At 44.1% G+C, this 24,442-nt stretch overlaps 1 protein-coding gene across 1 annotated transcript in view; it reads left to right on the forward strand.

The window, feature by feature from the left end:
* Positions 1–24,442, forward strand: part of LOC146806068 (solute carrier organic anion transporter family member 2B1-like) — a 420,860-nt gene that overhangs the window by 95,124 nt on the left and 301,294 nt on the right. The window contains exon 4 of the mRNA XM_085623370.1: positions 522–684. Coding sequence (XP_085479496.1) covers positions 522–684 — 163 coding nt within the window. The remainder of the gene's footprint in view (positions 1–521; positions 685–24,442) is intronic.

Below are 24,442 nucleotides of genomic sequence, written 5' to 3' on the forward strand. Positions count from 1 at the left end.
ATGTCTGTCAATAAATTATTGTACTTCACTTCCTGAACCCTCGTGGTGACGGAACCTGAAGGCTGCGACTCGAGTCGGCCATTTTTTGATGGAATAAAGCCCATTTAGAAACTCTTATACCACGGATTCTGCCTCTTGTTATTCTGAGCTATTTTATTTTATTTCAAGATCCCGTATGAAATTCAGTCCGGTAAAGAAGATTTTTGTTTACCACAGTGGTTGCAATCACGTGTGCCTTCCTAAAGTATAAGTCTTGACGTACTTGGATCATTTCATGGTGAATATGCAACACAATTGAATCGATGTATAAACTGATGACACAATACGTATCTTGCAAAACAACTGGTGTGCATTCCTCACCCCAAAGTGGGGAAGTGCAATTAATGGTCACTGCAGATCCTTATAATATCAGGAATCACAATTTTGATTTATTGTGAAACAGGTCACGTTTTGAGCATGTAGGATGTAGACATAATGATGCACTTGTTTTACTAAGTAACCGTATCCATTTTCCTTTGCAGATTGGAAATGTGGGTCTAATTGTCTTCGTCAGTTACTTCGGAAGCAGAGTCCATAGGCCTCGGGTGATTGGTTGTGGAGCCTTGGTAATTTGTCTTGCTGCATTTATCATGTCCCTTCCTCACTTTATGGTGGGACCATATGAATATGACCAGTCTTTTGCCAGTAAGTAATTCATCTGTACAGATATTGTTTGAAATGCAAGTTACTCTTGTTTATTGACATTACTTTAGAAACACGACGCCAGAAACCTAGGACCTGAGACATACATCCATTTTTGTAGCAGAGTTAAACTTAAGAGGGCAATGGCTTGTGTTGCATACTTAAATTGATGGTATGTATTCAGAAATGAACTCATAACGTCAAATGAGGTTTACTCATATGTAGTTTCCCACCAGTAAATCTGCTCACTGGGGCACAGATAGGGCCTGGGTCTGATGACATTGAAAGTTAGTGAGTGCCCGTAAACTTGTGAATTCGGATGTCCACAACACTTTCAAATGGCAGGTTCTACCCACCATGCTGTCGTAGATGTACTGCTGTCAGTTGCAGGAGTTAATCCCTAGCCTACCTATCTCTTATCCCTGAACTGGTGCACAGAGGAAGTTGTACTCCACCGGGAAAATATTTTCCACATGGAAAAAGAGAAAAAGATAAGTCTTATTATGCAAACGCAGTTTTGTTAAAAATGCACAATTGTGTACATGTGTGCTAGTATATTAGCATGAGTAAATGCTTCTGTATGAGGCTACTGCTGGAAAGCTCTTAATTGCTTCTCTTTTTTTTTAAGTTTGAGTTTATTGAAACCACAAAGATATGACAATAAGTAACCATAATATACATGATAAGAAATAAACATACTGGTTACAATAAACATTGCATCCTAGAATAAAAAAGAAAAAGGAGAGGGAGGGGAATTAAGAACAGTATAAATCTCATTTGAAAGAATGCAAAGCAAAATGTAACAATAAAGTGAAAGCATTGCATGTAATAAAAACTTTTAAAAAAAATAAAAAAAAGATATACTAGATATAATTATGTGAATATAATATGTAAAACAGCATTAATTACTCAGTAAAAAGACAACGAAGCAAAATCATGGCGGTTTACGGACATCATCTGATGTTCTCACAATAGTAGTAGTTGAAGTATTTGAAGAGGCCGAGGCAGATAAATATGTCATGAGAGGGAGCCAAAGCAAATCTCTTTTAATTACTAATGACACAGGGGTAACATAATTAGTATCAAGTCTATGATGGAAGCAGAGGGCGTTCCACCAGGCTCTGTAAGTAACTTTATCTGCAAGTTTCCAATTGGAGGTGATTAAATGTAAGGCTATAGCGAGTAGCAAATCAATTAGTTGAGAATGTAATGGGGATTTAGGCCAAGAGGGGGATAAAGAACCTAGAAAAATATTTAGGAGGGAAAAGGAAACCTTAGTATTAAATATTTTGTTAATTTGAGACCAAACTAAATGCCAACATTTTTCAATGTTGGGGCATTCAAATAACATGTGTTTTAAATCAGCCCTTAAGCATGGACAGGACCAGCATGATGATGGGGTGCTAGAGGAAAAGGAAGCTAAAGTTGCAGGTGAAAATAATAAACGTTGATATACAAAATAAAGTGTTTGAGTGGTGTTGGCCGCCCGTGAAGTTTTGTGAACATTTAACCATAATTTGTCCCATAGAGAGATAGGATAAAAGTTGAGAAATCCAGACCAGTCCTTTGGAATGCCATGATTTCCAATAGAAAGCACGATTTTTAATGCGTAACAATTTATTATGCCAGATGGGTTGTTGAGAAAGCGAAACAAGCGAAGGATAAGAAGATGGTAGAAGAGGAGATAAGAGTTTATGTGTATGAGAAATGACTGAATGACGTAAAAAAGAGGTATTAGCAGTGAAAGCAAGGGATTCTAGAAAGCCAAAGGGGGAAGTGAAATTTTTTTCCAAGTGCAACCAAATCGGGGGATAGGTAGGAGAGTCAGAGGAAAGCCAGTGAGAGGCTTGTTTTAAAGAAAACGCATAATGGTAAGATTTAAAATCTGGAAACTTAAGTCCGCCATTTGATTTATCTTTTTTAAGAGTGGATAAAGCTATTTGAGAGGGCTTGCCCTTCCAAAGGAATTTTAATAAAATGCTGTCTATTCTTTTAAAATAATAGCCCGGGATATGAACAGGAATCATTGAAAGAGAATATAAAATAACGGGAGCAAGCATCATCTTAATAGAGTCTAATCTACCCCACCAGGAGAGGAACAGAGGGTGCCATTTAGTAATTGAATCACTTAGTTTCTTAGTGATATAATCAAAATTCTGCTTCAAAGTTTCCGAAATAGATGGGAAAACCATAAACCTAAATATTTTAATGTTGAGGGTTGCCAGGAAAAGCCAGTTTGAGTAAAGTAGTGTTTGAGGCACAAGGCATTAAAGGGCAGAACTTCACACTTATCCCGATTTAGGCAGTATCCCGAAATTTTTGAAAACGCATCCACCTGAGAAAGGAAAGGGGGAAGAGAAGTATCTGGATTGGAACAATATCAAAGAATATCATATGCATAAACAGACATTTTGATTTGCTGGGAGCCCAGTTGAAAGCCCGTAATTTGAGCATCCTGCCTAATTTTAGTGAGAAATGGTTCCAACGCAACTACGAATAAGAGGGGGGATAAAGGACAGCCCTGACGTACACCTCTAGAAAGAGAGAAATATTCAGAAACCTTACCATTAGCAAAAATAGATGCTTTGGGACCAGAATACAACAGAGAAATCAAGGAGATTAATTTGGGAGGGAGTCCTATCCATTTCAGAGCATGGAACATAAAGTCCCAGCCTATCCTATCAAAGGCTTTTTCAGCGTCTAAAGCTAAAGCAGCAATCGGGTAATCTATGGAGGAGGCCTTACTAAGAATATTACTAAAAAACTCTAGAATTATCAGAAGATAAACGACCTTTTTACAAAGCCCGACTGCTCCGATCCAAGAAGCTCAGGCAAAACAGGGTCAATACGTAAGGCAAGAATTTTAGCAAAAATGTTATAATCTGTATTAACTAAAGATATAGGGCGATAGTTTTTACAAAAAGAAGGGTCTTTGCCTTCCTTAGGAATTAAGCAAATCATAGCATCTTGAAAAGTGTCTAGAGATGATCCATTCTCAATAAAGAAAGTGAATAAAAGAAGAAGTTGTGGAAGAAGAAGCTTTGAAAAATGATCATAAAATTCAATGGTAAATCCGTCGGGGCCAGGAGTTTTACCTCGCCGTAAAACCGACACAGCATGGGTAATTTCCGCCAATGTGACATCTATCTGTAACGGATCAAAATCAATGTGTTGTGAAGGGGGGGGGCACTAATGGATTGAAAATAAGAAGATAGGTCCGAGTAAAGGGGTTGGGTTTCAGGAGTATAAAGATTTTTATAAAAGGACACAAATTCAGACAAGATATCTTCATCTTTGAGAAGAGTATCACCATTAGAATTAGTCAGAGAATCTATCCTAATTCGATCCCGACGCGTTTTAAGATAATTAGCCAGTAATTTCCCCATTTTGTTCTGACCCCCATAGTAACGAGCACTACTCTTCAGTAGATACGAGGAAGCTGCTTCTGTGGAGAATTTATTAAAAGTAATCTTAGCAGTAATAAGGTCTTTCAAAGAAGTTTCAGAGTAGGAATGATAATAGGCATATTCTAGTTTTTTTATTTGGGCAAGCAATTGAGCCGAACGCTTCTCAGAACTCTTCTTCTTCTGAGAAACGAAATTGATAATGAAGCCTCTTGCAGCTGCTTTGAAGGAATCCCAAATCATAGCGGGAGAAGAATCATGAGCTGTATTTTTGGTGAAGAATTCTGAAGCGAAAGAACTGAATTGGCTAGAAAAATTAGGATCCATGAGCAATGAATTATTAAATCGCCAACGTCCAGCAGGCGAGGTGTAAGGAATTAGGTCAAAATCAACAAAAACCGGGGCATGGTCTGAAATTAAAATGGAACCAATCTCAGAGTGGAGAACATGTTGCGTTAAAGATTTGCTGAAAAAGAGGTAGTCAATACGAGACTGTGATTTGTGTGGGGGGGGAGAAGAAGCTGTACTCTCGTAAATCAGGATGACACAATCTCCAGACATCGACTAAAGGTTTTTGATGAATGGCAGAAGTAAATTGTGAGTGCATTTTATTATGCACAAATCTGACTGGGGAATTCCTATCCAAAATGGGATCACATATTTGATTACAATCACCGCCAAAAATAATATAATCATCATCAAGTGAGAGTAATTTATCAGAAATCTGCAACCAAAAGGTATTGTCAACAGAAACTGGAGCATAGACATTAAAGAAAACTAACGGTATCTTATCAATAAGTAACTTAACAATAACCCAACGGCCCTCAGAGTCAATTTCTTGAGAAATAACAGAGACATTAAACTTTTTATGGGATAGAATGAGAACACCATTTTTCTTACCCAAAGCTGGAGAGGAAAACACATTACCAACCCAACTTTTCTTTAATTTAGTCGCTTCAGTATCAGATAAATGGGTTTCTTGAAGGAAAGCAACACCAGTTTTTAATCTAGCTAGATGGGATAATACTCGCTGTTTTTTAATAGGATGATTCAATCCTTTAATATTCCATGTGGTAACTCTGAATTTAACTGTATATGAAGCAAATCATTAAACCATAAATATACAATGCGATAAACACTTATAGGAATAAAATCATTAAGTGAATGAGAACTAATAAACATATCAATAAAAAGGTAGGAGTGGAAAAAACTTGACAACAATAAAATTGATAAAATCAATAAGGAGAAAGATCAGTGAACAGAAAATATGGATTCGCAAGCAACCAGATAGAATGGAGATAGAAAAAAGGAGAGAGAATACAAAAGGAACAGAACAGAACATTTGAAAGAAAAGGAATCCAATTACAATCAAAGAAGAAATAAAAAGGATAAGTAAAAGGAAGAAAAGCAAAAAGGAAAAGAAAACAGAAATGATGGGTATACAAAAGGGAAACATACCTACATAGGGAGCAATCAAGCAGAGACAGGGAGGAGGGTGGAACCACATGGGGTGGACGACGCACCTGTGATCAGCAAAGCGGGAGGCCGGGAAGACATCACAAAACAGAAGTATGGAGCCTGTGGCGACAAAATTGAATCAGCGTTAGAATATTATGTACATAAAGACATTGATCGAATAGTTGAGGAACATGAAAAAACAAAATCTCAAAGGGGGAGCACAACAAAAACATCTACAAGAGAGGAACAACCAGCAATTTACCCAACATTTGAAAGAAAGAAACAAGAATTCAGTCAACCTGCCAGTGAAAAAACCATATTAAAAACTCAAAGAGCAGATGCCTAACCAGAGGAATCCATGGTGGCCGGCTTGCAAGCATTGATAAAACTTTGCAAACGCACAGGATCCTCATATGTGGTGGTTTTGTTATTATATTTGACTTTGAAGAGGCACGGATGAAAAGGACCATATCTGGCTCCTATTGAACGCAAGTCATCACTCATGTTCAAAAAGGCTTTGCGTCTGTTAGCAGTGGCTTTAGCGTAGTCTTGCGCAAAGAATAGTGACGAGCCAGACCATGTGACTTTAGGAGATGCTCTAACTGCTGAGAGAACCTTCAACAAATCTGTGTATTCAAGAAAGTATATGATGACTCTTCTGGGTCGTGGTGCGGGCGTAGAATGAACTGGGAGACGAGCTAGCCTGTGAGCGCGTTGGATTTTAAGGATCGTCCCCTCCGGCATATGAAGTAGCTTAGGAAGGAATGACTTGTCCCTTCAAGACCTTCCCCTAGGCCATAAATGCGTAGGTTGTTGCGCCTACTGCGATTTTCCAAGTCCTCAACTTGCTTTTGAAGCGTAGAAACTTGAGAGTGTAAATGAGATACAGTAACACAGGTTTCCTTAAAAGAGGATATATTATGCTCTACTGACGAGACCCTAGCCTCCAGTTGAGACCAATTGTCCGTTAGAACTTGTAGTTTGGCGTTTGTTTCTTCCATGAATGGTCGAAGAGCTCTAATCTCTTCCAATAGTAATTCCATTGATACTGGTGAGGTCGATTTAGGTGGCGATGGAGGATCTTTCTTTAGGCGTTTGGTGTTGGATTTCCCTGAAGCTGTGGATGGGGGCTCCATTGTTGTATCTGGATTTAAAGCTAAAGAGTTTTCTAAATTAGAAAGTTCTGAAAAAATATTGGAATTTTTTATAAAAATGCGTTTTGGTTTGGAGAAAGAAGGATGTGGTGACTTTGTTCTACCCATAAAATGCTATTAGCACATCCCGAGCCCGTGCTAGTGTGCTAGTAATCAGATACAACGAGCAGGCACAAAACGCAGAGAGCAAGGACAAGGTGGAGCAGGGAGAACTCTGTTCGTCAAAACATTCGTTCATATCCTGTCAACGTACCCTCTGCAGAGCATAAGTATGACACACATAGAAGTGCATAAATCAAAAAGCTGAAGAATGTGCCAAAAAGGGTGTACCACAGCCTATAACACCAGTGTTTGAAAAAATAAGAGCAATAAACTGAATGAAGCGCTTCAAAGGTTACCTATGAGAGGTTACCGTGGAGAAGTGTGGCTCACTGGTTAGAGTAGGCAGACCTGGAAGCAGAGGTCAGCCCGGGACCAGGGTTCAATTTCTGGCTCGGCTGGGTCTTGAGTCCATAAATTGTCCATGGACTCGATAATTCTCGCTCCAGTGCATACTCGATTCATGGGTTCACACTCTGCGACTCTGGGCAATAGCTTGCTTAATCTCCACAATGGCCCCTCGCGGCGGGATGCCTGGCTTTCACCTTGTGGATGCCCTGCTGGGTTATCTCACAGGGGAATACCAGGACGGGTTCCCTAAGCAAGCGCTTAGAGACCGGTTGGTGATTTGCGCTATATAAATATCTGCACATTTACATTTACATTTACATTTTTTCAATAGGAGCCTCCTTTAAAAAATCATGCTAATGGTAGAGGAAGAGAGGAGTTCTGCAGTGAGGTAATATTGCATCCTATAAACATGTTGTGGAAAACGAATGTGTCCCCATAAAAATTGCTGAAGGTAGGAGCTGAAAGGCTAAGGCGCTAAAATGCCTCAGTTCTCCCATAAAAGGTAGCTGCCATTGAGCTCAGTTAATATATTTAGCATGAAGCTAGTTAATGTAAAGGGGAGAAGTAGCATTCCGATGTTGTCTTTCTTTGTCGTTTGTTTTCTCCATGCTGTGAGGGCTCGCACGGTAACTACAAAATGGCGGCCGTGTCCGAAACGGCGCCGCACGAGCATTCCCTTCAAGGAAAAGAAAGACCCATTACCGCCAGAAAGGTCCACGAGGGCTGCAAAACATGCCTGGAATGTTCACACAACCATGGACGCTTTTCTCCGATCGGCAGCCGTCCTCGGAGCGCCGAATCTTCCCAACGGGTCCTGGAGCTTCACCCGGGCGCCGCCATCCACTCGGGCGCCAAGCCACGCCCCCTTAATTGCTTCTCTTTGAGTGTACCCAATCCTAGCCATTAGTTTTTCATAAAAGAGATCTTTGGTACTCTTCGTCTTTAGGTACATGTTACCATCAGCAACAACCACAAGGTAGAATGCTGCCTTTTGTGAAAAGATTGCTGGGCATATTTTCTATCTTTCATGCCATGCTGGGCAGCAACCAAAGATGCTGTTTTGCGTGAAAGGGAGTAAACAGAATAATGCTCTATATTTGCAAAGAAATGGAGCATTTCTGCTCTTTTCTTGCGATGGCACACTCTGTGCAGCCTGCAGGCACGCTGGCACTATAGTGCAGGGAAACCGTTTTGCACAAAAACAATCCTAAGAGAGAATTTCCTCTTTCTATGTATGCAGCAGAAAGCAGCACATGTGGAAAGAGGAAATAACAAGGAGAAATACGTAATTTCTCTTTATTGCGTCCCACTGGGGAAGGCATAGCATGTTGATGCGATCTCAGGTTTACTAGCTTTAGTAAATCTGAAATGCACCACAATACATGGGTGGATGCAAAGGAACATCCATGCTCCATCCATGGAACGCCTCCCAAGTTGAAAATCACCGTAATGCAGCACAAGCATCTGCGATGTGTTACATTTCTTTATAAAGCTATGCAAGGCCATGGAAATCAGGTCTTGCTTGGCATGGTAAATTCCAAATAAGCCTTTGCATTGCCCTAAGTTGCCTTGTGCTGCGCAAGGGTGAAGCTAAGACTTAGTAAATCTAGTCCTGCATTTGTATTGGAGGCATAAAAAGAGCTCATACCAATGTAACTTGCATGCTAATCAATTCTAATGTATGTCATATTTCCCTCACAAACAAAGGTTATGCTTATGATTTTATGCATGATCAACATTTCCAGTTGAACATACTAAGCTAAAAATCGATTTGGCTGAAGACTAGGTGTATCAGAGTGCAGGAATCATAACTGGGGAGTGGGACTGTATTATTAGTACCTGCTTCCCTGACCAGACCCTCCGTCACAGAAACGTCACACAATAATAACTGAGCACTAACATGATCAAATATGATGAGACTTGGAATATGGGTTTTAAACAGGCCAAAATCAACCATATATTTTATTAAATGAGAATTTGAAAGACAAAAATTCCATTAGTTAATCTATTGAGTGCTGCCATTGCTATAGTAAATGCTGAGTGTGGATGCTGTTGACGCTGCATTAACACTGGGTTATTTGTGGTGACCTTTATTAAAGTATCACACAGTGGCTGCACTGGGGCAAACGCTTTTTGACACAATTACACATTACCACTGCCCTGACTGTACAGGCATCATTCGGATATCTTGGTTAGGACTTTAATTTCATGGTTTTTCCCCTTATCCTGCAAAACTAAAGTACTTCACGCATCTTGCCACTTGCACAAATGATGTGCTCTTATATTGTTACTCTTAACATGACTGGGGGTATTAGTATTTCTTCTACACTAGTTTCTACACCAGGGGCCATATTATACATTGTGCCCTGGGGGTGCAATGGGCCTTTGTGTCTGCTTAGTGCATCCCCAGGGCACAATGGTATTACAGACGGGGCTGCATACGCTTGTGTGTTACCTTCTGTAATACTGACAGCGCTGGCACACATGTAGCTCTAGTGCTATCATGCGAGGGTGGTTCTTCATTTGCATGGGGATGAGGCCCCATGCAAATGAGGGAATCACTTTGTCTCTTTTCCGCACCGTATTATGGATGTGTGCACAGAGGCAGACATGCCCTCATTGAAAGTGCTCCACAAAGGGTGGTGCACCAAAAGTGTGCCTCCTTAAGGTGGCCCTCTGGAGGGGAGAAAGGGAGCCCCATGAACCCCCCAGTTATCCCCTTACAGATGGGTGCAGTCACTCAGTACACCTGCCTGCAAGTGGATCTCTCTGTCCTCTTCAAACCGCCTGCACTGTCAAACACGGAGTGGCTTTGAAGCAGCTGCTCAGTATTTCACTTGAATATGCTGCCCCCCGAGCAGCACCAGTTTGCAGCTGCCCTAGCAGTAGTGCATTCATTGTTAATGCTTGCACACAAAAAGCATACAGAATGGCTTGTATCCCTTTGTTATGCAATCAATGAGAAAATAACTCTTTTTGTATGGTCACCTCCATTTGTGCTGACTGGTATTGATGATCTTTGATCTTCGTAGACTGGGGTGCTGCTGACCAGGCCCCAGTGTATGTGCTTTGACATATAAATATTGATAAAATTGGCACATTCCCAACTGGCACGTTTAACCTGCCAATAAGGCCACAGAATAAGATGCAGATCAATAGTACAAACACAACACACACTTGTGCGATACAAGCCTGTTGAAAACGAACTATAAGTGAGTGAGTGACACAAAGAAGCATCCTCTTTACATGCTGCTAAAAAAAATACAAAAAGTTAATCTTGGCCTATTTAATGGTTTTTTAATTGTTTTACCAGCATTGGAAGGGTGAAAGCCTGTAATTTGAACACATGAACTTGTGACCACTGCATGTATTTTTTCAGTGTTAACACAAGCAGAGCCATCTTGCTGGCTCAGTCATTAGTGCATGTGGTTTGTGCCTGTTACTTGCATGACTAGCTAAGTCAAAGATGGTTTGATGGTGAGGTCTGCTGGTTGCATAACTTTTTGAGCGACTAGAGCTGTTTCAGAATCATCTTTATAAGAAGCCCAAGCCCACCTTGTTGAATGAGATGGTCCTTAGTCTGCATAGGTGTTTCATTTTGAGGTCCATATGATCAGCTTTGCCACTGTTGTTATGCTGCATTGTTAATCAGCATGCTGACCTCGGACATACCCTGAGGGCTGCGAGAGCACAAGCACTGAGTCTTAGCATGTCTGGACAGTGCAAGAAAAGAAAACAAATATGAGTGGTTGGCGGAGCAGCAGAGAATCTTCCAGGAGCGGCCAATCAGCATTAACCCCTTCGCTGTTAGGCCTTTTCCCCCCTGTACTAAGCCTTTTTTTTGGCTATTTGGGGGAGTTTGCGCTTAGGCCTCTGTAACTTTTTGACCACATAAGGTATCCACGCCAAATTTGGGTCCTTTTCTTCCAACATCATGGGGATTCTAAAGGTACCCAGGGTTTGTGGATTCTCCTGTAGGGGACCCAGAAATTAGATAAAATACAGCAAAATGTGTTTTTTTGGGGAACAATTTGAAAAAACAGCTGCAAATGAAAGCGTCTGATTTTTTCCCTGCAAAGGGTATCAAAAAAGGGTTGGTGAGGCTGAAATCACAATTTTCCCAGCTTTTAGGGAATTACAAACTTTTGTCAGAAAACCAAAATTGTGTTACACAGTTTTGGCATTTTTCTGGGACATAGCCTATATTTGCTATTTTTTGAGCTTTCAACCTCCTTTCAGTTAATGGTAGAAATGGGTATGAAAGCAATAATGGATCCTGGAAAGCTATACATTTTTAAAAGATAGACAACATTCTGAATCCACCAAGGGGTCATTTGTGTAGATCCTTCAAGGTTTCCTTATAGAAACTAACAGTTAAACATAGGAAAAATTGAAAATTACTTAAAAAAACTAGTCTTTTGTGTCAACGTTTTCACCTGTAACTACTTTTAATTGTGACAGCTCTTTGAAGGCAATATAGCGTTGCATCCGCTGGACCTTACTGGTTGTGGGGATATATAGGACTTGTAGGTTCACCAAGAACCGGACAAACCCAGAGGCAAAAACTGAGCAGTGACTTGCAATGGTTTTTTATTATGTACCGGGTACATAGAAATTATTCTGGGAAAATGTATACATGGAAAAATCGGTATGTTAGACACCTATGTATTTCTGAAATGGGAACAAAATATAAAGTTTAGAAACAGTAGATATTTGCACATTTCCGAAATTGGGAATACTCATACTAGCATGAGAATTATCGGTCATTTTTCAAAATGACTTCTTTTTTACACATTGTCTTTCATTTGGAAGGCAGAAATGCATCGAAAGTCAATAGGTAATAACATTTGCTTTACAAATCTGAATTACCCTAAGTCTCCCGATAAAAATGGTACCTCACATGTGTGGGTAGGCATAGTACCCACGACAGGAAACGGCTCAAAACGCAACGTGAACACACCACAATTTCACAATGAAAAATTACCCTATTTTTGCAAAGTGCCTAGCTTTAGTTTTTTAACCCTAGCTCTGCCGGCACCTAGGGAAACCTAGCAAACCTATAAATTTTTTAAAACTATACACCCAGGGGAATCCAGGATGGGGTGACTTGACTGGATTTCACCAGATTCTGTTACCCAGAATCCCTTGCAAACTGAAAAAATTGTCCAAAAAAACACATCTTCCTCATATTTCTGTGGTGGAAAGTTCTGGAAACTGCATGGATCCACAAATTTCCACCCACCCCACGTTTCCCAAAGTCTTCAGAGAAAAACGGTACCTCACTTGTGTGGGTAGGCCTAGTGCCCGCGACAGGAAATGGCGCAAAACGCAACGTGTACACACCACAATTTTGCAGTGAAAAATGACCCTTTTTTGGCAAAGTGCCTAGCTGTAGTTTTTGAACCCTAGCTCTGCCGGCACCTAGGGAAACCTAGCAAACCTATACATTTTTTAAAGCTAGACACCCAGGGTAATCCAGGATGGGGTGACTTGACTGCCTCTCACCAGGTTCTGCTACCCAGAATCCCTTGCAAATCTAAATAATTGTCCAAAAAAACACATTTGCCGCACATTTCTGTGGTGGAAAGTTCTGGAATCTGTGTGGATCCACAAATTTCCACCCACCCCGCGTTCCCCAGAGTCTCCCGAGAAAAACAGTACTTCACTTGTGTGGGTATGCCTAGTGCCAGCGACAGGAAACGGCGCAATTTCACTTACCCCGCGTTCCCCAAAGTCTTCCAAGAAAAATGGTACCTCACTTGCGTGGCTGGGTCAAGGACCCGTGACAGGCAAGGGCCCAAACCCTATTGAGGCAACATCATAATTACCCATCACAAATCAACCTGGTTTTGCAAGGAGGGTGCCATGAGTTTTTGGCCCTGGGCTCGGCAACCATCTAGAGAAACCTACCAAACCCACACATTTCTGAAAACTGGACACCCGGGGGAGTCCAGAGAGGTATGGCTGGTGTGGGTCCCCTAAAGTTTTCCTACCCAGAATCCCCTGCAAACCTCAAATTTAGCTGAAAGAATCACTTTTTTCTCAAATTTCTGTGTGGGAAATTTCTGGAATCTATGTAGATCCACAAATTTTCTCCCACCCAGTGTTTCCCCATTATCTCCCGATAAAAATTATACCTCACTCGCGTGGGTGGGTCAAGTACCCGCGACAGGCAAGGGCCCAAAACCTATTGAGGTGACATCAAAATTACCTATCACGAAACAACCTGGTTTTGCAAGGGGTGTCCGATGAGTTTTTGGCCCCGGGCTCGGCGGCCATCTAGGGAAACCTACCAAACCCACACATTTCTGAAAACTAGACACCCAGGGGAGTCCAGTGAGGTATGGCTTGCGTGGGCCCCCTAACATTTTCCTACCCAGAATCCCCTGCAAACCTCAAATTTAGCTGACAAAAATCACTTTTTTTCTCAAATTTCTGTGTGGGAAAGTTCTGGAATCTCCATGGATCCACAAATTTCCTTCCACCCAGCGTCCCCCCATTCAGGGCAGCCCCCACCCCCAGGGCATTGGGATGCCCATTCATAGCAGCCCCCACCCCATACATGAAAAAGGCAGCAAAATCGTTGGCGACCAGTGGGCTTTTTGCCCCCCTGGGGGTGCAGATTGGGGGCTAATGCCGCCATTTGCCCCCCAGGGGGGCAGAAATCCTACTAGATGCCAGGGATTTTTTTTAGCAAATATTAATTAGGGTGGGGGTTGGCAAAAACGGGTATGTCAATGCCCCCACCCTAATAAAAATGTGCCCAAAAAATCCCTGGTGTCTAGTGGGATTTTTGCCCCCCGGGGGAGCAGATTGGGGGCTACTGCCCCATCTGCCCCCCAGGGGGGAAGGAAGGCTGTAATTTTTGTGGGGAGGGGGTGGGGCCATGGGCATGCCCGTTTTGGGGCAGCCCCACCCTAATTCAAATTTGCCCCCAAAAAAACCCTGTTGTCTAGTGGGCTTCTTGCGCCCCCGGCAGGGCAGATTAGGGGTAATGCCCCCATCTGCCCCCCAGGGGGGCTGGACGTCCAGTAGACGCCAGGGAGCTTTTGTGGCAAATTTTGATTAGGGTGGGGCTGTCCAAAACGGGCATGCCAATGCCCCCACCCTAATTAAAATTTGCCCAAAAAATCCCTGGTGTCTACTGGGCTTTTTGCCCCTCCCCGAGGGGCAGAATTGGGGCTACTGCCCCATCTGCCCCCCAGGGAGGGCAGGAAGGCAGTCATTTTTGCGGGGGAGGGGGGTGGGGACATGGGCATGACCGTTTTGGGCAGCCCCACCCTAATTCAAATTTGCCCCCCAAAAAACCCTGGCGTCTAGTGGGCTTTTTGCCCCCCCGGCAGGACAGATTGGGGGCTAAAGGATCTCCCCTTTCCAATGATACCCCGCCCGTCTTTCTATGTGCCCGGGGGGCTGAGATAGCCCCCTGAGCACATAGAAAGTGAAACTGAAATGAGCCTAAAGGCTCATTTCAGTTTCGGTTTCTGTGCAATGAGGACAGCGCGATGTGCGCGCTGATCGTCATGGCACAGAAACCAGGGAGGGGGCCTCGGGAGCTGGGGAAGCTCTTCGCCAGCTCCCAGGGTCACAGGGGTGAAATAGAAATCCCTCTGCTGTTTGCAGCAGAGGGATTTCGTGCCCCTGGCCTCATGACGGAATGGTTCCGTCATGAGCACAGGGGTACCGATGCTCATTACGGAACCATTCCGTCATGAGCATCTAAGGGGTTAAAGTTTGGCTGTGAAGATAAAATTAAAGAAAACAAGTACTGGTGACAACATCAGAAAAGTGAATGCTACACTGGAAAATAAGGTTGCTCAATGAATAAAATACAAATGTCACATGAGTAACAGAATGTGGCAAAAACTGTGATGACTGACCATACTCTTGTTGATTTAAAATAATCTATTATGCATACCGAGGGAAATGGAAGGATACAGAAAGGGTATAGAAAGACAGCGAGACTAAAATATTACTGCGTGCTCATCCAAGATGTGATTGACAATGTCTCAAGCAATGGCTCAAGGATTCTGACCCAAAACAATTGCTCGATTAAGGAATGCCTACTATATGCATATGTCATATATATATTTTAAAGAAAATGAAAGGTCTTGGCTTAACCCAGACCAAAAAAGAGTAGTTGTGTATAATTAGTTATGTGGCAAAAGAGTAGATAATAACAGTTTTGTACTGTTTCTAGTGCATGATTAGCTGTTTCAAAGCACTGTACATAACAGGTGCTACTATTACCAAAAGTAATGCTTGTCAATGTATTTAACTAAAGGAAATCTGAGGTCCGCAGCAAATGTGTAATTCACTGAGTCATCTTGTTGGCTGTCAAAAGGCCTCTGGTCACCTTTACATTAACAAAGATGTCCCACTTGTAAGTACCCTACATGTAGAGTTAAAAACTAAGGTAGTAGGAGACAGAGTTTGAGGACTACAAACATTCCCAAATGTAATGGCATGATTTGAACAGAAGTGTAGCAAAGATGCTATGGGCCCTGGTGCAAACAAGGAAAATGCATGCAGGTCAAGAGACCCAATTCAATTTGAACACTCCCAGTTTTTTAGGTCAAGGTGGCTTTATTTTAGCTGTCTCCCACCTAAAATTGCCTCAGACTCAATTGAAGTAAATAAGTTAAATACATTAACTCAATTGTGTTTTTGTGAATAATTTAATTTACAACTCAACCTAAACCTTGGGCCTTGGCCCATGTCCATGTCTGCACTACTTTAATTAGTCAGTTATGAAAAAAGCATGCTGAAGTTGAATTGTGTTTTATAGTGCTATATCCATATTATGGTGCATATCTGATCTGGAAAGCTTTACTACAATAATTTTAATTTGTGACTATCTGAAAGATCAGTGGAATTGGGAAGATGTAAACAGAAACCAGATGCTCCGTTTTTAAACAAACATTAGCTTTCTCCTAAACTTTAACATAACAAACACCCATTAATGTGAAGTCGGTGTAAAAAACTCACTTCTCGACAGCCAGAAGCAAGAGGCAGATATGGAAAGGAAGAGGAAAAGACTCAAGGCCAAAATGGGCAATATTATAAAAAAGAAAATAGACTTTGACAATAGTTTTCAAAAATACCATATCAAGAGCAAGTCCACGACTTCCAAAGAGCAAAGGCACAAAGACCTTGAGGAACTAGAGCCTCCTCAAACCCCAAGCCTCAGGAAGAACAAGAAGAAATCTATGAGGAGGAAGGGGAAGAACCAGTTTTATTTTTATTTTATGGCATTATTCCACCATCTAGTTCTTGGATATGGAATCTTCCCAAAAATGTTTTTGTCCTTCTACTATGTTTGTGTTTGGTGTTGGTGGGCCTCAACCTACCTCCATATGGTACACCTTGTGATTTATTTTGTGCTTCATTCGGAAGCTTCCACCTTTGGTCGCCATCTTCAGATTATTATTTTTTTCCCTCATCTTCTTTGCGGAGGAGGGTGGGTTCGCTTGTGAATCCAGAAATTCTTCAAGCTGCAAAACTACACCGACAGGTAAAAAACTATATATTTTAGAGCATGAATCTTTTCTGGATTCATATGTTGTGCATTGATGATTTTGTAGCAGTTTTTACTACAGTGGTGGTTGGGTTGAAGATGAGTGTTGATTTAAAAAGAGATGTTGTAAGACATTTTGTCCTACTTGTGCTTCTTTATTCATCTGAATGTCCACACAGTAGTGTTTTGTGAACCTGTGCACTGATGACAATTTTGCTGCCATACAAATGTCTTGAAGTGGAGTATTAGCTAGGAAAGCCATAGTAGCTCCCTTCTTTCTTGTTGAGAGTGCACCAGGATTGCTTTACAGTGTCACACATGCCTGTTTGTCACATAATTGGATTGTTTGCGCAATCCATCTTGCAATTGAGTTCTTTGTTACTGGTCTTCCTAGGAAATTATTTGCAAATGACAGGAAGAGTTTCTTTGTCTTTCTATGAGCCTTTGTCCATTCTATGTAAACCATTACTGCTCGCCTTGCATCTAGAGTGTGTAATGTTCTTTCTGCGTGCGTCTTTGGTTTTTGAAAGAAACTTGGTATCTGAATACTCTGACTCATGTGGATTTGTGAGATCAACTTTGGCAGGAACTGTGAGTCTGTTCTCATGACAATTTTGTCCTCGCGTATCTGAAAGTATGTATCCTGTAATGTGAATGCTTGTAACTCACTATCTCTGCGTAGTCATGTAAAGGAGACTAAAAAAAGCAGTCCTTAGTGTGAGCATTTGTACAGATGTCTTATGTAATGGTTCAAAGGGTGCTTTCATTAATTGTGTGAGCACTATAATTAAATTCCAATTAAATTTCTTTTTGCTCCTTTCAAGAACTTTTTGATGACTGGTGACATGAAAAAATGTCTTCCAATGTGACCTCGGAGGCTGTGGCATCCTAATTGCCAGTGCGGGACCGCCGCACCACTGGCGGCCGGTCCCAGCACCACTAGGGTGGCGGGAGGATGAAAGTCTGCCCTCCATCCTAATAGGCCCCTTAGTCTTCAGGAGCCATGCTGTCAGACAAAAGGACTCTGGTCCTGGATGGAAAACCTATCCTTTTTGCATTGACAAGTCTTGTCTGATTGGTAGTCTGTAAATCCTCCCCTGTGACAGGTTTATCAGATCTGAGAAATAAGGCTGGCTTACCCACTGTGGTGCAATCAGCATAAGTGTCATGTTGCTGCTCCTGCATTTGCTGATCACCTTGTGGAGCAGTGGTATTGGAGGAAAAGAGTAGAAATATTTCCCAGACCAGTTTATTGACAGTGCATGCCCGAGTGATTGGTGATACTGTTGTCTAGATGTAAAGTGGTGGCATTTTGCATTCTGAGCAGTTGCAAAGAGATCCATTTCAGGTGTTCCCCATCTGTGAAAAATCTTTGAGAGTACAGTTTGGCTCAGTTCCCACTCATGAGACCATGAACCTTGTCTGCTTAGTCTGTCTGCTTCTGTATTGTCTTTCCCTGGTAGGTGGATAGCTACCATCTGCTTTTCTCTTTGGATGGCCCAGATCCATATTTCTTGTGCTAGTCTTGACAGTGATATCGACTGGGTCCCTCCTTGTTTGTTTATATAAAGCATGGTGGTTGTGTTGTCGGTTCGGATCAATATGGATTTCCCCCAGAGCTATTTCTCAAAGGCGTTTAAGTCTAGGAATACGGTCTTCAGTTCTAGGACGTTGATGTGTTGTACTGCATCCTGGTCCATTCAGACCCTCCTAACTGTGAGGTTGTTCATCTGCGCCCACCATCTCTTACACGAGGCACCCTTTGTTATGGTCAGTATAGGATGTGGCTGTGTAAAATTCCTTCCTTGTAGTATATGTGCTCTGTTCCACCACACTATTTCTTTTTCTATTTTCTGCGTGACAACCACTATATCTTCCCAACTCCCTGTCGATTGTGACCATTGACTCTGCAACCATTGTTGAAGGGGTATGTTTTCGGTATTAACGGGATGCAAGAAGCCATCATTCCCATCAGCTTTCCCACCATCCTCATGTCAGAGCTTGCCTCTTCCGGTAGAGTTGTGTCTCCTTCAGAAGCTCTATTGTTCTCTTCTCACTCAGAAGGCTTTCCTTAGTATTGTATTTAATCTTGCATCCAAGATAACCCTTTCCTGTTCTGGTTCGAGCAAGGACTTTTCCATGTGAATTAAAAACCCTAGTTGAAAAAGAGTTGTTATGACCAGTTGCATATGTTGTTTGCATCTTTCGTATGAATTTTCTCTTACCAATCAGTCGTCTAGGTAGAGATAGACGTGTATTCCCTGCCTCCATAGATGCGCTGCTACTATTGCTAGGCACTTTGTGTATACTCTTTGTGCTTACTTTATTCCACAGGCCAGAACCTTGAACTTGTAGTGTTCCTTGTTTACAATGAGTCTGAGGAATCTTTTGTGACTTGCATTCATTGTGATGTGTAGGTAAGAGTCTTTCAAATCTATCGTGGCCAGAAAATAACCCATTCAAATTTGTGGTATTACCCTCTGCAGTGTAGTCATCTTGAACTTCTGAGTTCTTGTGAATTTATTTAGGAATCTGAGATCGAGGATTGGTCTGAGTGATGCCTCTACTTTTGGACTTAAGAAATATGTTAAGTAGTTTTCCTTGTTTCTGTCCAGTCTTGGTACTAACTATATAGACCCTTTTGTCTGCAACTCCTCTACTTACTTGAGTAGGTGGGCTGTCTCTTGTCTTGAATGCACCTTTTTCTCTGGGGCTTTCTATGCATTATCCAAATTGTATTCGTTTTGACACCCATTTCTCTGTAGTGATTTTCTTCCATTCTTTGAGAAAATGTTGTAGACTGGTGTTGAGTGTAGAGTTATTGTGTTTGCATCCTTGTTGTTGCCCTCTTGGGTGTTATCAGGTAGCCTTTTGTGAACTGGGCAAAGTCACTAGCTCGTTGGGCCACCCCCGTGGTTGTCCTCTTCCCTGTGGACGTCCGCGAAATTACTGTTTGACCTGTTGGTACTGCCAGCTGATGGGTTGCTGCTACTGTCCTGACTGGTTACCTTCCTGAAATGACTGCTGGTTTGTTTGGTGATCTGTTGCTGATTAGTAGGATCCTCTTCCTTCAGGTATTCTTGATGGTATTGTTCATCCTCTGCGCATGTTACCGCTGAACGGTGGAGCTTCCATCGATTTTACTGTCTCGTGGAGTTACCCAAGACTCGGATCCTCTAGGGGCTTTGTGATCACTTCTCCAATCGGAAGCAAGATGGCACAGGAGACCACTGGGCTGTGGAGGACTCCCTGTGATGCAGGCATGACTCCATGGACCGCGGGCCTGCCGGAGCCTGAAAGACAACATAAGTGATGCAAGGCCTGTTATGAATGGGTGCTGCTGCCTCTGGGGGATGTGAGGCCTGAGTTAATGTGTGGAGTGCAGATACTCCTATTCCAGCCAGACTGATGTTATGGCTGATTGCATCACGGTGTATCCCCAGCGAACCCTGAAATGTCCTGAACAGCCATCCTGCTGCCTCTTCGGGGTAGGCACCTCACTTTTCTGTGTTTCCCTGCTGTTTCAAGGGTACCACCACCTTGGCGATTCCTCAAACTAATGCCTGACCCCAAAATGGCCACCTTTGGGACTCAATTCCCGATCCAGAAATGTCCCACTTTCTTAGTAGCGTTCTGGCTGTGAGATCCACCCTGCTGTCTCTTCAAGGTAGATACCTCAATACTCTGTCTTTCTGCTGTTTCAAGGGCACAACTTCCCTGGAGATGCCTCAAACCCCTGCCTGACTCCAAAATGTCCGCCGCTGGGACTCATGTCCTCCTCCTGGAATGTCCCACTTTCTTAGGAGCATCCCAGGTATGAGACCCAGCTCAAATACTTACCGTATAAGACGCTCACTTTTCTAAGACATCCCCAGTGGAGGAAAACCTGTATGCACTTGTGATCTAGGGTCCTCTGGCAGGGGTTTTTTAATTATTAGACTCAGACATGAACGATTCCAAATTGTTTGGACACTGCCCCTCACTATTTGGGGTATTTCCCTTTACTATTAAGAAGCCGCCCCAGCAAAGTTATAATTGATTCACCAAAAGATTAACAACTCTTCCAACAGCAACAGTAGAAAACCCTCCTCCAGTGAACAAACCCTCACCAAGATGGCCGCCTGAACCTGCTGGTCTGCATAATCAAGCGCTCCTGCCACCCGCCACACATCGGAATGCCAAATCTTGAGCAACCTCTAGAGGGACTACTGAGGGTTTATCTCCTCCATCTCACCACATGAGCCTGGAGCTGCCACAGGATCGGCCCGTTTCCTCGATCACTGTGTACTTTGCAAGGCTGTGGATAACCTCAGGAGGACCATCTTTAAACTTGCAATAGCTGCTTAGGTCAACTCCTATAACTTCCCAACAGTCATCAGCCTCCAACATGTTGTCGCCATCTGTTGCCACCAAGTCCCCCCCAGGGCCCCTCTCCAAATCCGGTGCAAATGTTTTCAAGATCAAATACCCCCCAAATCCTTCCAAACACGCAATGAAAAACGTGAAACACAGGACCTTGAGAGACTTCCCAGAAACTCTCTTTGCTGACAAATACCACTGCCAACGCAAAGGCTCCCTCAAAACTGACCTCCTCCTCTTCACACACAACACTGACCTACCAATCATATCCTCTTCTCTATCTAAGATCCCCTTTGGATGCAAACTCAAATTCTGCTCCCCCTTTGGCCTCTCGGGGAACCTTTCTATGCCCATTTACAACAATGAGAACATAATGTTGAATGCCAATGATACAATTCTGATTATAAGGAACAAGGAGACCCTAGGAGTCAGAAGGGACCAAGGGTGTAAACATTTTTATAAAGGAACAGTGGTCCCATTCAATTAGAGTAAATTAAGATGCCACAATTAGTACAATGAAAAATTGGGTTTTATGTTTGAAGACAATGCAGAAACTACTAGTAAATTACAGTAAATAGTGAGAAAAAATAAAACAGTGAGTGAGTTGGTGGCAGGGTAATAGGAAATCAGCCGATTTCCGGTAACCAGGCAAGTGATTTAAAAGGTGACTTTTTGGTGCTCGAAGGTAGTTGTTAACAAAAAGTCAGTAAGACATTTCATACTCCGACATTTCAATTTGCAATACAATGGAGTTTAGAAATGGTTGTCAACGACGTTTCGATCCCTTAGCGAGTGGTAGGATCTCTTCAGGACAGGAGAATGACAATTATTTGCCTGGGAGGAAGCATTGCCCGGAGCGGGAAGAGGATGATCCACACTGGGTGGTGTGTGATGCGCAATAGCGTCACATACATCAATGACGATTGAGAGTGTTAAAGTCCGGGACTCGTAGATGTTCAGAATTACGTGGAGGCGGGAAATTAAGCCAGACTTACGGTGAGCCACTAGGAGGAGAAAAAGGCCCGTCAGATATCGTCTCATGCAAAAATTCCGAACGATAATGTTGAAGGTCGGGACTCATAGGATGTTGAGAATCCGTGGAGGCGGAGAAGTAAACCGGAGTGACGGTGAGCCACTGGGAGGAGTAAAATGGCCCGCCAGGTACGAGTCAGGCCAATTCCTGAATACGTATGGAGTTCCGAGGGAGCCGGAACGTGCGTTTTGAAGCGTTAGGAAAACAATGCAGCCGTGGGGCGGGAGCCCGGATAACGACAACGTAGTAGGTAGCCGATAGTTCCGCGGCTGGGCGTGAAGGCACGGGCTGTGTTCACACAGCCCGCGCCTTCACGCCCAGCCGAATCCTCGGAAGCTCCCCAGGTTATTCGCGTTACCATACGCTCTGCCGCGGAACTATCGTGGTGGTACTGGTGGTACGGGCCGTACCCACTCTCTGAGGGCGTGGGTACGGCGCGTACCCCTCCATCACCACTCCAATGGTGGTACAGGCCGTACCCACGCTCTGGTGGCGTGGGTACGGCGCGTACCCCTCCATCACCACTCCAATGGTGGTATGCCCATACCCACACTCTGGGGGCATGGGTACGGCACGTACCCCTACATCACCACTCCAATGGTGGTACGGGCTGTACCCATGGCCTCAGAGCGTGGGTACGGCGCGTACCCCTACATCACCACTCCAATGGTGGTACGGGCCATACCCACGCCCTCAGAGCGTGGGTACGGCCCGTACCACCATTGGAGTCTGGATGTAGGGGTACGCGTGGTACGGACCGTACACACGCCCCCAGAGCGTGGGTACTGCTCGTACACCCCATGAATGTGGGGGTATGGTTCGTCCCACCCGTACCCCTACGGCACCAGTACTGAATGGATACAAGGCCTACACACGCCACGAATGTTGGCTTAGGGCCTGGTGCAGCATATAAGCAGTATATTGGTGTGTGTGTATGCACAGGACAGCAGTGTACTGCACCAAGGGGGCGGGTGGATGGCTGGGTGGCTGCAGAGGACTCCCAGCAGTGGACAGAGACATGTGAGGGGTGGGTGCAGAGGAATACCAGTAGTGGACAGAGACATGGGGGTGGGTGCACAGGACTCCCAGCAGTGGCCTGCAATATGAGGGGTGGGTGCATATCACTCCCAGCAGTGGACAGACATGTGAGGGGTGGGTGCAGAGGACTCCCGGCAGTGGACAGAGACATGGGGGTGGGTGCCCAGGACTCCCAGCAGTGGACAGAGCCATGTGAGGGGTGGGTGCAGAGGAATACCAGTAGTGGACAGAGACATGGGGGTGGGTGCCCAGGACTCCCAGCAGTGGACAGAGACATGGGGGTGGGTCCCCAGGACTCCCAGCAGTGGCCTGCAATATGAGGGGTGGGTGCATATCACTCCCAGCAGTGGACAGACATGTGAGGGGTGGGTGCCTATCACTCCCAGCAGTGCCCAGACATATGAGGGGTGGGTGCAGAGGACTCCCAGCAGTGGACAGAGACATGGGGTTGGGTGCCCAGGACTCCCAGCAGTGGACTGAGACATGTGAGGGGTGGGTGCAGAGGAATACCAGTAGTGGACAGAGACATGGGGGTGGGTGCACAGGACTCCCAGCAGTGGCCTGCAATATGAGGTGTGGGTGCATATCACTCCCAGCAGTGGACAGATATGTGAGGGGTGGGTGCCTATCACTCGCAGCAGTGCCCAGACATATGAGGGGTGGGTGCAGAGGACTCCCAGCAGTGGACAGAGACATGGGGGTGGGTGCCCAGAACTCCCAGCAGTGGACAGAGACATGGGGGTGGGTGCACAGGACTCCCAGCAGTGGCCTGCAATATGAGGGATGGGTGCATATCACTCCCAGCAGTGGACAGACATGTGAGGGGTGGGTGCCTATCACTCCCAGCAGTACCCAGACATATGAGGGGTGGGTGCAGAGGACTCCCAGCAGTGGACAGAGACATGTGAGGGGGGGTGCAAAGGAATACCAGTAGTGGAAAGAGACATAGGGGTGGGTCCCCAGGACTCCCAGCAGTGGCCTGCAATATGAGGGGTGGGTGCATATCACTCCCAGCAGTGGACAGACATGTGAGGGGTGGGTGCCTATCACTCCCAGCAGTGCCCAGACATATGAGGGGTGGGTGCAGAGGACTCCCAGCAGTGGACAGAGACATGGGGGTGGGTGCCCAGGACTCCCAGCAGTGGACAGAGACATGTGAGGGGTGGGTGCAGAGGAATACCAGTAGTGGACAGAGACATGGGGGTGGGTGCCCAGGACTCCCAGCAGTGGACAGAGCCATGTGAGGGGTGGGTGCAGAGGAATACCAGTAGTGGACAGAGACATGGGGGTGGGTGCACAGGACTCCCAGCAGTGGCCTGCAATATGAGGGGTGGGTGCATATCACTCC

The sequence above is a fragment of the Triturus cristatus genome, chromosome 8 (assembly GCF_964204655.1).
Source record: "Triturus cristatus chromosome 8, aTriCri1.1, whole genome shotgun sequence".
In the NCBI taxonomy this organism is placed as follows: Eukaryota; Metazoa; Chordata; class Amphibia; order Caudata; family Salamandridae; genus Triturus; species Triturus cristatus.